The following is a 15,350-nucleotide window of genomic DNA, read 5'->3' on the forward strand; positions in this document are numbered from 1 at the left end:
GAATGTGAGTGCGAATGGTTGTTTGTTTATATGTGCCCTGCGATTGGCTGGCAACCAGTTCAGGGTGTACCCCGCCTCTCGCCCAAAGTCAGCTGAGGTAGGTTCCAGCACGCCCGCGACACTAGTGAGAAGAAGCGGCTCAGAAAATGGATGGATGGATGGATGGCTGGCTAATGTTGTAAATGTATTAGCCATTGTCATCTCAAATTTTAACGAAAATTGGCTTTGATGCTAAGTGTAGTATCCAACCTTGTTTAATCCAGATCTAATCCAAATTTGCCATCAGTGTAAACATAACCTAAAAAATACATTGAACATCAACACAAATATAAAAAAATTTCATGAGTGTTTATTGAGTTTTATTACAGCTGTATGAAAGCACCAGAAGCTTTTGCAGAATAAGTGTGTGTCCATCACTTCCGGTGGAAAAATCCCATAATGGAAGCTTGTTTCGTCGCTTTGTTTTCTGTTGTTTTCTTCTGACCTTTCTTAACATTGCTCGCCGACGCTTTTGCTCTGGCCTGATTTTTCGTCGCCACTTGCATGGAGGCGGGGGCAGTGCTTTCGTCTTCCGAGTACGACTCGCTCTCGTAGCCTTTCTCTGTCACTGTGACCACAGAACAGAATCAAAACCACTAGCAGGAGAAAGTTGACATTTCTGCTTTTCTTACCGATGCAACCTTCGTCGTCCACAAAGGTTTGAGACTTCAGCACACGTCTGCGCTTGCGTATTTTAGTATTCCCGGGGAGTCCGGGCTGTAAAGAAACATACTTTTGTCATGAACATGGTTAGGGCGACGGCGAGGAACGCAAGGCAAGAACATGGTGGACCCAATTGCAGGGAAGCAAGGCAGGAGTGCAGGAATCTCAAAATAATAATATTTAATCACAATGATAAAACAACTGGCGACTATGACAAAAACAACTGGCGACTATGACATGGCAAGACATGTGACAACGACAATGAACCGACAAGGACTGAAAGAACCCAGGGAACTAAATACAAACAAATTGACGAGACAACGAGGAACACCTGGACAAGACACGAGTGGCTGGAGAGAGCTGATTGGTCGACACAAAATAGACGAGAACAGGTGGACACAACAACCTAATGAGCACACGACAAACATGGAACACAGGAAAACATGGAACAAAACTAAACACAAACCAAACCAAAACACAGACCATGACAGTACCCCCCCTCTAAAGGAACGGATCCCAGACGTTCCCCAAACAACAACCAAAAAGTCATCAACCCAGGGTGGGCGGAAGGGGGCCTGGAGGAGGGTACAGAGTCCACCCCTCAGGTCAGTCTGGTGGCCATCCAGGCCACCCGAGGTGAGGTGCTTGGCTGAGCTGTTCAGGAGGTCGTCCAGGACGCCAAGCACCAGGGTCTTTACAGGGCCATTCAGGCGGACGGCCACGGTGCCGAACCCAATGGTAATGCAGGGGCCAGGCAATAGAGTTGGGTGGCGGCCGCTGGAAGAGCGCCACCGGAGCGTGGTCGGGTGGCGGCCGCTGGACGAGCGCCGCCGGAGCAAGGACGGGTGGCGGCCGCTGGACGAGCGCCGCCGGAGCAAGGACGGGTGGCGGCCGCTGGACGAGCGCCGCCGGAGCAAGGATGGGTGGCGGGCGCTGGACGAGCGCCGCCGGAGCAAGGATGGGTGGCGGCCGCTGGACGAGCGCCGTTGGAGCAGGTTCGGGTGGCGGCCGCTGGACGAGCGCCGCCGGAGCAAGGACGGGTGGCGGCCGCTGGACGAGCGCCGCCGGAGCAAGGACGGGTGGCGGCCGCTGGACGAGCGCCGCCGGAGCAAGGACGGGTGGCGCAGCTGCCGAGGAGCCGGAACGGGAGCCTGGCGCCGCTGCCGATTAGCCGGAACGGGAGCTGCAGTCGCTTCCTCAGCCTGCCGCCATTGAGGTGTGGGAGTAGAGGGTACGGGAGTGGAAGAGTGCACAAGGTCTCGGGAAGGTGAACTAGGAAAAATGGCTGATACTGAACATGGCTTGGGGGCAGGTTTGACTAGACGTGACTTAATTGGAGCCGTGGAACAACGTGTGGGAACAGGTGAAAAATCAAGTGATTTGTGAACAGGGGGGAAAAAAACGAGGGGGCAAAATTTGACCTTTACTTGGGCGCCTCCGTTGGCCACCACGCGGCGGTCCCGGGTAGATGGCCAAACGGGTGCCCAAGAAAAGGTCCGAGGGAAAGGATTTTGACTCACCGGGGTTGGAAACGTGACAAAAACTGACGAGGACGGGATAAACTAGGGAAGGAACCAGAAAAATCTAAATCTGTGTCAGAGTCAGAATCCGAGTCAGGTTAACTAAATCAGGGCCATCTTCACAATCAGAAAAATCTGAATCTAAAGAAACATGTGGATGTACAATAGTAGGACAAGTGGGGGGACCCGAGGAAAAGGACAGAAAAGACTGAATGATAGGGCTTACTGGAGGAGGGTAGGTATGGATGGCAGGCTGAGGACGGTGGGAGGCAGTTTGGTGGCGTCCAGGGTGACGCCATGTTCTTCCCGCTGGGTCCTGTTCTGGTCGGTTCATTCTGTCATGAACATGGTTAGGGCGACGGCGAGGAACGCAAGGCAAGAACATGGTGGACCCAATTGCAAGGAAGCAGGGAGGCAAGGCAGGAGTGCGGGAATCTCAAAATAATAATATTTAATCACAATGATAAAACAACTGGCGACTATGACAAAAACAACTGGCGACAATGACAAAAACAACTGGCGACTATGACATGGCAAGACATGTGACAACGACAATGAACCGACAAGGACTGAAAGAACCCAGGGAACTAAATTCAAACAAATTGACGAGACAACGAGGAACACCTGGACAAGACACGAGTGGCTGGAGAGAGCTGATTGGTCGACACAAAATAGACGAGAACAGGTGGACACAACAACCTAATGAGCACACGACAAACATGGAACACAGGAAAACATGGAACAAAACTAAACACAACCCAAACCAAAACACAGACCATGACAACTTTCTTCTTTATCATAATCAGTATAAGGCATAAAAGTGGTTATATTTACATGTGAAACAGGTTCCTTGGCAGGCTCTGGCGATAGTTCTTTCATTGCCGTCAGTGGTGGAGAATCTGGAATGACTGCGGACAGACCAGACAATTACTATTTTTACTGGAATATTTATGAATTTTTAATAAATCTACCTACCAACAAGTTGGTAGACAACTGCAATAGAACCCGATGGGCATCCTCCAGTTGTTTATTATATAAATGACATTTTACGTTAGGGCATGTACAAACATACTCAAGTTCAGTAAATACTGTACATACATTCTTTTTCTACATTTATGAATACAGTGGACTCCCACAGTCGAGGTTCCGCATTCACAAATTCTTTCATTCATGTATTTTATGGGAACCTAACCTCCGTTCTTTGCAGAAATCCCTGCTTATTCGCATTCACAAGGGAGCATTAATTACTCACAGATCTTCGCTATTCCTAGTGGGACTCGGTACCCATCTTGTCCACTGTACCTTGTTATAAAAAAATGCATGTTTTAGTCCATCCATCCATCCATTTTCTGAGCCGCTTCTCCTCACTAGGGTCGCGGGCGTGCTGGAGCCTATCCCAGCTGTCATCGGGCAGGAGGCAGGGTACACCCTGAACTGGTTGCCAGCCAATCGCAGGGGACATAGAAACTAACAACCATTCGCACTCACAGTCATGCCTACGGGCAATTTAGAGTCTCCAATTCATGCATGTTTTTGGGGATGTGGGAGGAAACCGGAGTGCCCGGAGAAAACCCACGCAGGCACGGGGAGAACATGCAAACTCCACACAGGCGGGGACGGGGATTGAACCCCGCACCTCAGAACTGTGAGGCTGATGCTCTAACCAGTCGCCCACCGTGCCGCCCATGTTTTAGTCATATATTGAATTTTTAATTCTTATGAATTGTATTATACAATATTTAAGTGTTACATTTAATAAAGGCAGGTAGTACAGTACTGTCAAAAGAGCCAGGAAACCTTTTGGGTTTAATTTGATAAAACATAAAAGTAATTTCAACACCATTTAATGGCCTTTTCATCCACTACCTTTTAATGAAATAATACAAAAATGTAATATGTAAAGAAATTTTCGTTTAAAAGAAAATCTCAAAGGGCCACAGAGGATAAAAGCACTGAACCCAGAAATCAACAATAAAACAAGATCTAGAAAGACGAGAAAATCAATTGCAAAAATCCTGTTTAAAAGGAAATATGTTTTAAAACTATTGATGAAGCAGTCATCCAATTCCATTAGAGATGCAGATAAAAGTCACAAATCAAGGAATTATTATTCTTTTTTTTAAGCTGTTACAGTCTGCTTGCATTGGAGCCGAGTGGGGGGGAGGTGACCAACCAAATCTCACAGAAACTGGCCGTGTGTGGTTTTTGGCATCCAATTTTGTGTAATGCGCATGACGGTTACCTGCAGGACTAGAGTGGAACAGTATAGCCCAACCGGACAGATGTGACAAATATAAAGACGGTTATGGTGTTTTCACATCGCGCTTGCTCAGTATGAAAGGTCTGCGTAGCAGCGCTCCAAGACAACGGCACCCCAGTGTGGCCAATGCCGACCATGCCCAAATTTGGAAGGGCTGACATCGCTGCCTACAGAGAAGTCGGGAGGCTTTCCCCGCTGAGTACGCCGCAACTCGGCAATATGTATTTGTCATTGTTGCAAAAGAAAGCTGTGACTTTGCTTTTTTAAGGAGGTGACACAGCAGGTAAAAAAAGGGAATGTGTGCATTCCATACTAATTTCACGACAGAATCTCTGAGTCTATTCAGTGTAGTTGGCAAATTTATCGTGTTTTGGCTGTGGGCGCTGGAATTCGAGCACATCGACTGTACGCCCAAGCAGGAGGTGACATGAAGAAATGAGACAGCGGCGATATAAACAAATACATTTTGCTCATCATTAACAGTATACTATTTATGTTTCTCATCTAAAAAAAGATATACATATAATTTGCAATATTTTTACTATAATATTAAATTTTCATTATCCATCCATCCATTTTCTTTACCGCTCATCCTCACTAGGGTCGCTAATTAATTTTCATTATTTAAGTTTTTTTTTTTTTATTATTCAATGTGACTGAGCTGACCTGTCGTGCAGCGCCACTAGTGCCCTTATTGACCAGCCGCCACTGGGTAAGACATTTTTACCGTCTTCGTCTTCGCTGCTGTCGGGCACTGGCTTCTTGATCCTTCGACGCTTCTTCTTCTCCATCTTGTCCTCCTCACTGTCAGAACTCTGCTGACGTTTGGTTTTGCTTCATGAAGTACAAGAAAAAAAAGTTAATACGCAACAAGAGATCATCACCATAAAATAAACCCCATTAGCAGTCGCTTCATTAGGTGCACTAATTATTACTAAGCGAGAGACCCCATAAACCAGTAAAAGCATGGATTGCATTTTCCCTTGTGGATGCAGCACTTCATCCCCAAGCCATCATCTTACACCGGTAAATTCATGTCTGGATCTGTGTAGGTTGCTTGTGCAGCAGACAAGCAAATCTCACAAACAATCGCCAAAAACAAAAATACCCCTATCAAAAATTTTACTCAGGTCCATCGCTTGAAAGTGGCTATTAATCTTCACCAAACCTTCGCTGAAAATTTACGGGCAGAGAAAGTGCGTGGGGGCTGTTATTACTGTATGTAAATTAGCCCCACATCATAATCTGGCTCTCTCAGTGATTGAACAATATGGTGGAACCGCAAAAGTAAAACACAATCTGGCAGAATTTTTGTGTTGATCTCATGGAGATGGTGTACCTAGTGAATTGTCCAGTCATTGAAAACTCACAAACCTTGAGTCTTTTTTGCTGTGCTTCGGTAGTTCCGCCGTGACCTTTTCTTCTTGCTTTTTTTCCGGCTCTTGCAGCTGTGACGAGGAAGACTGCGTTGCCGCTTCTTCCTCCTTCTTCACAGGCTTCTTTTGTTTCTCTGAAATCAGAGAATTTACGTTTTACAAATAATTTCACATCAGCATGTGTATGTATTATCCATCAGAGCTTTTTTTTTTTTAATAAACATAATTCATTATTCACTTACTCGTGCTTTGATTGCCAAAGAAGTTCATCAGGTGATTGGATTTTGCCGATGCTTTACCTTTAGGGACATCCACCTTAAAAAAAGAATATATATATACATAAGTCAGATTTCCAGTTTTCTTTAAATAAGTTACTCCCAACCACCAATTTCACTTGATTGGTCTGAAAATAATTATTTACTACAAATAACATATCTTTGTTCATCTATCTATGGCAGTGACGTATAGTGACAGAATAACACCATGCGCTTCCATAAGGTACATAATTAACCTGTGGATCCACCTGTTGTCATTCATAAAACTGAATAAGCCATGTCAGGCACATATTGAGTAATACCCGGTACACACATAAAGACAATTGTCCTGTTTTTGTGCCGATTTTGCACCTTCCCGACCAAGCGCATCAAACGCCAGACAATCATATGTTTTATAAGATTATCCTAAGATTATCCTTAGTTCTGAGGTGTGTTATGAGTGGATTTGTCCCGATTTTACGGTCTGAAACAGGTCGTCAATCTTAAATAATGAACGTGTTCAATATTTACAACAATAACACTTCATGTTTGTGGGGGAAGCGGACGGCTCCCTAATTATAAGTTTGTGAATTGTGACGTGGACCAGAATACAGTCAATTAAGAACCGCTCTGACTCAGCAAAAGGAAAAGACCGGAAATACAAACCTTTCCCGATGTTTTTTTTTTGTCTAAAAGTGGGTTACCCAGGCGGCAAGAAGTATATTCCAAACTAAGTCACTTTTTCGGGGGATATGGCCATTTTACAAGGCTCCCGGCGGGAAAATTCGGCAAAGCTCGGCGCATAACCGGAAGTGTTTCTTGTTCTTAGGTTTTGTAAGATCCTGTGTGATCATGCGAGATTTCGAGATCGGTGGTAGAACAGAATCTTTGTGTGTGTGGTGTTCTATGTTGAGATTATCAGCACACACCACACACACAATGTGACCAAAATGTTAAATGCCTGATGTTTTTTTTTTATCTTAATGTGTGGGGTCTGTCACAGATAAAAAACATGTTTTAAATTTTAAAAAATCCTTATACAAGTACCAAGTCTAAGTCCATTTGTGAGGAAATTGAGACAAGATCATTATTATTTTAGTATATCTACTTTTTGTGGCATTTTTGTTTGGTGGTTTGCCATAAAAAAAAATTCAATGTAAAATAACGTCCCTGTCCCCTCCTGGAGCTGTCACCTTATCATGGTAGAGGGGTCTGTGTGTCCCAACGATCCTTGGAGCTAAGATGTCTAGGGCTTTATGCCCATGGCAGGGTCACCCATAACAAAAAGGTCCTTGTTGAGGGACCAGACAAAGCATGCTCAAAGACCCCTTATGATGAGTAAAAAAATTAGACCTTGTTTTCCCTTGCCCGGACGTGGGTCACTGTGGCCTCCCTCTGGAGCCAGGTCCAGAGGTGGGGCATGATGGCAAACACCTGGTGGCTGGGCCTGCACCCATGGGACCCGGCCGGGCACATCCCGAAAAGACAACTTGGGTCACCCTTTCCCATGGGCTCACCACCTGTGGGAGAGGCCAAGGGGGTCGGGTGGAGTGTGAGCTAGGTGGCGGCCGAAGTCGGGGACTTTGCGGTCCCATCCCCAGCTACAGAAACTTGCTCTAGGGACGTGGAATATCACCTCTCTGGCAGGGAAAGAGTCTGCGCTGGTGTGCGAGGTCGAGAAATTTCGATTGGATATTGCCAGGCTCGCCTCGACACACAGATTGGGCTCTGGATCCAGTCTTCTGGAAAGGGGTTAGACTCTCTAACATTCTGGAGTTGCCCACGGTGAGAGGCGCTAAGCAGGTGTGGGCAAAGACAGTGAGCCCTGAAAGGGCACGACTGTGAAGAACAGATGCCGGTCCGACCTGGCAGACCCAAACATATTGTAAGGGTCTGCTGGGAACATCTGACAGAGTCCGCTGTCAGAAGGAGTTTCAACTCCCACCTCCGGCAGAACTTCGCCCACGTCCCAGAGTAGGCAGTTGAGTCCGAGTGGACCATGTTCCGCGCCTCCATTGTCGAGGCGGCCGACTGTAGCTGTGGCCGTAAATTGGTCTGTGCCCGTTGGTGCACACCAGCGGTCAGGGATGCCGTCAAGCTGAAGAAGGAGTCCTATCGGGCCATTTGGGGCTGTAGGACTTCGGAGGCAGCTGATGGGTACTGGCTAGCCAAACTGAAGACGGCTTTCGTGGTTGCTGAGGAAAAAACTCAGACGTGGGATGAGTTTGATGAGGCCATGGCGAATGACTTCCAGATGGTTTAGAGGAAATTCTGGTCCACCATCTGGCATCTCAGGAGGGGTAAGCAGTGCAACATCAACACTGTGTATCATGGGAATGGGGCGCTGCTGACCTCAACTTGGGACGTTGTGAGTTGGTCGGCCGAATACTTCCAAGACCTCCTCAATTCTATTGACATGCCTTCCCAAGCAGAGTCTGGGGGCTTTGAGGCAGACTCTCCTATCTCCAGGTTTGAGGGCACCGAGGTGGTTAAAAAGCTCCTCGGTGGGAGGCCCCCTGGGGTGGATGAGATTTGACAATTCAGGCAGAGCGTCTGCAGTGATGCTGACTCTGTATCGGTCTGTTGTGGTGAAGAAAGCCAAAAGGCAAAGCTCTCTATTTACTGGTCAATCTACTTTCCTTCCCTAACCTATGGTCAGGAGCTGTGGGTCTTGACTGAAAGAACAAGATCGGGGATAAAAGCGGCCAAACGATTCTCGATTCAGATTATTTTAGAGGGCGGGGTCAAAAAGGTGTGCATGGTTTAAATAAAGGGTGTACAAATTATGAACATAAACTAAAATGAACATTTGACTTCTTTACAACCAGTATCAATATCAAATCTATGAAATAAAAGGCAATGTGTGTGGAACTAACACAATTGACTTAATATTCATTAATTATTGTTTCAGCTAAAAGTTAAATATAGCATTGTTAAAAATAGTTATTTGCGACTGTTTTATCATGTCAAATGGTTTAATATGTGCAAGTGTTAACTTGACTTCCTCTTTTAAGCATGTAGCCTTTAATTTTTAAGGGTGTGCATCGGAACACAGCAGTTTGGCACAAAAAATTACTTCACACGACACCGGTAAAAACTAAAGTAAACGAAAAAGAGTAGTGAATGGAACCAAATGCTCTGTAAAACGTTGATTCCTTTCCCTACCCATCAATGAGACACAAGGTTAGTGTTCATGATAATGTGAGACAACGTTTTTGTGAATTTTGTCCCCATTCATTGTGATGTAATGTTGCTAGTTTGACCTTTGGTGAAGTTCTAGCTCAATGTTAAGCGTGTAATGCAACTGTTTCTACTTTCTTTCCAGTATGGTAATTTATATTTTATTTTTGTCATCAGATTTTACATTGGTTTGAAATAAACGCTAAAAACCATCAATGCAAGAATGCAACCCACCGTTCAACTTGTTAGGTGCCTCAATGTTGGCATAGATGTATTTTATTGTTTCATTCACCCAATTGACTTGACTGAAATTTCGTGTAGTGTATGCTGAGGCTCGGAGTGGGAGGGAGTGCGTCAAGACTTCTACACATCGTGAAAGCTTCCTTTGCACAATATAATCTTAATCCAAGTCTTGCACTGAGGTGACTGGTCATTTATTTTAACATAGACACACTTTTGTTCGCCGCTGCCGTTGGGCACAAGTGCGCGTTCTTCGTTGGTTTTCGCCACTTCTTCTTTGGGGTTGGCGGACTTAAGGCACTGAAACTGGGAACAGAATTTTTAAAAAATTTAACGATTCTGGAAGAACCGGAATGTAAGTCCCGGTTCCAATCGGTTCTCGATGCCCAACTCTAATGGGGGGGGGGGGGAAATCAGTGAGAGCACGGATTTTGATCTGCACAGCTGGTGGTGGTGATGTGTCCAGACCATTTTGTCAGTGTAACAAATTAGCAATTTTTTGTGAATTAAATTTGCGACTGAACATGATTTTGGGGTGTTGTTGTGTTGATGTTAGTGCGCAATGGTATATGATAGCAATACAAGGTATAATAGCAATTTAAACCATGCGGTGTTTTGGAACGCAAGCAAGATGCTGTTTTTTTTATTTCCTGAAAAGTAGGCATTTTGGAGATGCGAGGATTCCACCCAACAGTGACATTATTAGCCTTGGCTCAATAGAGGTTGTATGGAGACAAACCTCATCCGCTGTTTCCTGAGGAGCTGACTTAACCTCTTTCCCACCGCCTTGGCTCTTAACCGCTGCGACTTTACCGGCGAACATTCCCATGATGCCGTTGGTCGCCGTGGCTTTGGAAGCGGCGTCACCGATCGTGGAAGGCTTCTTGTTCTGTTGCGGCTCTGGAACAGGAGGAGCCGGAGCTTGCCGCGTGTTGCGTTCCACTGAGGACATGGGAATGGCACCGGGGCAGCGGATGGCGCTGTACCTGTGATGGACAAACTCGGTCATCACACATGCTGGCGAAAACTAGGAACTTTTGAAGTACCATTGTGTGTTTGGGCCATGTGAACTGTTGTCTAAATGTAGTTCTGGGATAATTTATTCGGGCCAAAAGAAGACCCTGCTTTCAGCTCAGCATTCAATACCATCATCCTTAAACAACTGATCTACAAACTGGACTGGACACCGACATACAGCTCCAACCTCTTCATCACGTTTGCAGACGACAAAACTGTGGTGGGTCTCATCAGCAACGCGGACGAGACAGACTACAGGAGTGAGGTGAGCTGCATTGCTGGGTGGTGCATGGACAACAGTCTCGCCCTGAACGTGGAAAAAAAAAACAGAGATTGTTGTGGACTCAGCCTGTCAGGAATCTGAACTCTCTGACAGCTCTGCCCCCTCTACCTCTTCTGTACTCTGCGGAAAGTGTGCAGTTCTAGTTCAGCAGGGTGAAGAGAACAGGGCTCAACACACAACCTTGAGGGGCCCCCGTGTTCAGAGTGATGGTGCTGGATGTGTTCCTGCCAACCCGTACTGCCTGCACATATCGAAGTGTTGAGCCTCAGCTGGTCCAGTTTGTCGATCAGTTGTTTAGTGATGATGGTAATGAATGCTGAGCTGAAGTCTATGAACAGCATTCTGACATATGACTCCTTAGAGTCCAGGTGTGTGAGGGCAGAGTGGAGGGCGGTGGAGACGACGTCATCGGTTGGACCGATATGCAAATCGGAAGGGGTCCAAGGAGGGGGTAGGGAGGACTTGACGTGGTGCATGACTAGCCGCTCGAAATCGCATTCAAATTGTATGAAGTTGCAACAAAGACAACACAACTTAAAACCTCAAAGTGGCAAAATCAATTTTAAACACAACCATCCCACCCAATTTCTTCAGCTGGGAACAAAAAATACGGTGGGACATTTCCCGTTTCCCGTCATCTTGAAATTATGGAACTCTTTGCCCAACAATGCAAATACAAACGTGACAGCGTATATGGCGCACGTATGCTCACATTATATACATTACAGTGTTACTTTTGTCAGCGATGTAACTGTTGACCATGTTGACAAAGCAGGGTTTTAAGAAAGGCTGCAGACTTTTAGCACTTTAACCAACTGAATAATTGATAAGCAGTATATTACCTGTTAAGGCATTAGACTGTTTATACCGCTGTGCCCAATTTTAATATTTGTAGAAGTTGAAGCCTGAGTCTGTTTATTTTTTCATTTTATTTATTTTTCTACATTACAATGTCAATGTTCATTATTTTTATAATTAGAATTAAAAGTGAGTTGTTCTTAAAAAGGATGTACTTGAATTATTATGCTCTACTATCATTACATCACTGGCATAAAAAACATTGATATTATTGTTTGCCTAAAAGATTTGCTATCAAGACAGGCCTAAACACATAATATATTGAGAGAGCTAGACAATAGTTTCCTCTTTTCAAAAACAATAGTTTAACAAAAGTCCTAGTTCCATGAGAATAATGTTGCAGCAGTCAAAATACACTATCGGGGTCTAATCAGATTATTCCCCATACCACTCACAAATTAGTTTTCAAGTATCTGGGCATTGCTGTGATACCCAAAGAACATGTTGCTTAATGTGGCATTTTATAGACACTGAACAGGTAATTACTTCAGATTAATCAGCAGTTTAAATCGAAGGACTTCTTCATTTCGGAAAATCAGTTTATTCTTTACATTGTGCAATGCATAGTTCCATTAAAAAAAGTGTTTAACAACCCTCCAATGTGGGGTCAAACCCTTTCGAGAATGACGTACTTGCTACAGTTGAGCAGGTTGTCTTTGACGGCATCATAGTCGACGGCGTAGAGCGGCCCGCTGTCCCTTAGTAGAGCTTTCTGGACACTGTAAACGTGCACGCTCACAATCAAACTCATCTTGGACTTGAAATCTGCAAAAACGAACACGCACACAATTAGAATGACAGAATTTGTGAATCTGGGGTAACTAATTAAATGTGGATGAATTGACACACCTTCCAGTTGCTCCTCACGCACCACTGACACCTTATGACTCTGGAGAAGAAACAATATTTTTATAAATAATCAGAAGTCACCCCCACCAAAAAAAAAAAAAAAACGTAGGATTTGAGTTGTTTTAGCACACCGTGTGACCACTATCCACAAACTTTCCCGACACCAAGTACGTTGCATGGAGCTGAGCTGAGCTCTCCTTCCTTTTGTGATCCAGGTAGTGATATAGCATTCTGGGTAAACATAAATAAAGTATTGCGTTTCATCATTTTTTTGTGTTAATCACTAAAATAATCACAATCATCATTTTTTACTTATAATAAAACAAAAAGACTCACTGTTTAGCTGTGTTGACATGGACTCCAAGAGTGAGACTCAGCCATTTATATGTCACCTGTTGAACAGACATATTATTACATTATTTTATTTATTATTCATAAACAAGATCCTCCATGGTAATATCAGGACGAGTCTCGTTGACGTTAAGGTCACATTTGAAACTAAAATTATCTTCAATTTGAGCCTAGTTCGATCCATTCAGAGTAGTTGTGGTTTGCAGTTACAAACTGATGATTGTTGGCGTTTAGAGTCATTTTGCACTGTTTTGACCCCTTTTCAGAAATGAAACCAACGCCGAATTAGTCCTAAAAGCATTTCAAACAATATGACGTTGAACACCATGCCGTATGTGAGATTTACTTTAAATACGCTTTTGTCAATACATGACTCGGTAGCTACAATACAGTTGACGTAAATTGTTCCTTTTTGCAACGCCTTTTCCGAGATTAAACTGATGCCGAATTAATCCAAATAGTCTGTAAAACAACATGACTTGAACATTTTTGTTTTATTTGCCTTGTTATCGGCATTCAGTGTGGAGATTAACTTTAAATCGTCAGTTGTGTCAATGGACATTCAGCAACTCCAAACGCCGTTGCATACACACACACACACAAAAAGCTAATTGCGAACCTGACAGTAAAGCCACACAAAATCGTCCTTACTATCCTGTCGTGGTCGTTGACGTACTCGTCGATGTTATCCAGATAAAGCTCGTCCATTTTGTCAAATAATTGCATTTAGGAATCGTTTGAAAACACGAAACTACGCGGGAATACTTTTTATTTACTTCCTGTCCAGGCGATCACGTGAGTACGCATGCGCTCATTCCACTTCTGCTGCGTGCTGCCCACTAAAGGATTTTGCGTGTAGCGTTACATGTCTCGCTATACATTAGAAGAAATGTCTTCTAAAATACAAAGTACTGTGTATGATAAAAATAATAATCCTTTAGTAAGGATAAACGGTGAGGATAAATGCAGCCCTATGGGGGCACAAGTCAGTGCAAACTGTAGGCCGGTCCCAAGCCCGGATAAATGCAGAGGGTTGCGTCAGGAAGGGCATCCGGCTTAAAACCTTGCCAAACAAATATGAGCGTTCATCCAAAGAATTCCATACCGGATCGGTCGTGGCCCGGGTTAACAACGTCCGCCACCGGCGCCGTCAACCTGCAGGGCGCTGTTGGAAATTCAGCTACTGTGGGTCGAAGTCGAAGTCAAAGAAGAAGAAGAAGAAGAAGAGGTGGAAAGCGGGTTCTTCGGCAGAAAGAGAAGAGGAAAACACAGAGCCTAGAACTGAATGTGGGGACTTTGAATGTTGGGACTATGACAGGAAAATCTCGGGAGTTGGTTGACATGATGATTAGGAGAAAGGTTGATATATTGTGTGTCCAGGAGACCAGGTGGAAAAGCAGTAAGGCTAGAAGTTTAGGGGCAGGGTTTAAATTATTTTACCATGGTGTAGATGGGAAGAGAAATGGAGTTGGGGTTATTTTAAAAGAAGAGTTGGCTAAGAATGTCTTGGAGGTGAAAAGAGTATCAGATCGAGTGATGAGGCTGAAATTTGAAATTGAGGGTGTTATGTGTAATGTGATTAGTGGCTATGCCCCACAGGTAGGATGTGACCTAGAGGTGAAAGAGAAATTCTGGAAGGAGCTAGATGATGTAGTTCTGAGCATCCCAGACAGAGAGAGAGTCGTAATTGGTGCAGATTGTAATGGACATGTTGGTGAAGGTAATAAGGGTGATGAAGAAGTGATGGGTAAGTACGGTATCCAGGAAAGGAACTTGGAGGGACAGATGGTGGTAGACTTTGCAACAAGGATGCAAATGGCTGTAGTGAACACTTTTTTCCAGAAGAGGCACGAACATAGGGTGACCTACAAGAGCGGAGGTAGCAGCACATTTTATGCAGATGATGTAATCTGAAGGATTACCAACTGTAAGGTAGTGGTAGGGGAGAGTGTGTCTAGACAGCATAGGATGGTGGTGTGTAAGATGACTGGTGGTGGGGAGGACGATTAGGAAGACAAAGGCAGAGAAGAGAACCATGTGGTGGAATTTGAGACAGGACGAGTGTTGTGCAGCTTTTCGGGAAGAGGTGAGACAGGCTCTCGGTGGACGGGAGGAGCTTCCAGAAGACTGGACCACTACAGCCAAGGTGATCGGAGAGGCAGGCAGGAGAGTACTTGGTGTATCTTCTGGCAGGAAAGGAGAGAAGGAGACTTGGTGGTGGCACCTCACAGTACAGGAAATCATACAAGGAAAAAGGTTAGCTAAGAAGAAGTGGGACACTGAGAGGACCGAGGAGAGGCGGAAGGAATACATTGAGATGCGACACAGGGCAAAGGTAGAGGTGGCAAAGGCCAAACAAGAGGCATATGATGACATGTATGGCAGGTTGGACACTAAAGAAGGAGAAAAGGATTTGTACAGGCTGGCCAGACAGAGGGATAGAGATGGGAAGGATGTGCA

The 15,350-nt window shown here is 44.8% G+C and overlaps 1 protein-coding gene across 2 annotated transcripts; it reads right to left on the reverse strand.

Annotated features, from left to right (window-relative positions):
* Positions 1-327: 327 nt before the first annotated feature.
* On the reverse strand, positions 328-13,708 carry pold3 (polymerase (DNA-directed), delta 3, accessory subunit). 2 transcript variants are annotated; one of them, XM_061798394.1, is made up of 12 exons: positions 13,542-13,707; positions 12,876-12,931; positions 12,671-12,770; positions 12,540-12,579; positions 12,323-12,455; positions 10,272-10,518; positions 6,101-6,173; positions 5,857-5,992; positions 5,210-5,316; positions 3,057-3,130; positions 672-756; positions 328-607 (listed from the first exon to the last, which is right to left on the reverse strand). In XM_061798394.1, exons 1-12 carry the CDS (start codon positions 13,614-13,616, stop codon positions 414-416), a joined length of 1,320 nt encoding a protein of 439 aa, XP_061654378.1. In that variant the 5' UTR covers positions 13,617-13,707; the 3' UTR covers positions 328-413. The 2 variants fall into 2 exon arrangements, 1 of the variants encoding a protein (XP_061654378.1); XR_009791883.1 differs by having other exon boundaries at positions 469-607; positions 5,149-5,316; positions 13,542-13,708.
* Between the last annotated feature and the right edge of the window lie 1,642 nt (positions 13,709-15,350).

This window comes from Phyllopteryx taeniolatus, chromosome 14, assembly GCF_024500385.1.
Source record: "Phyllopteryx taeniolatus isolate TA_2022b chromosome 14, UOR_Ptae_1.2, whole genome shotgun sequence".
NCBI classification, from domain to species: Eukaryota; Metazoa; Chordata; class Actinopteri; order Syngnathiformes; family Syngnathidae; genus Phyllopteryx; species Phyllopteryx taeniolatus.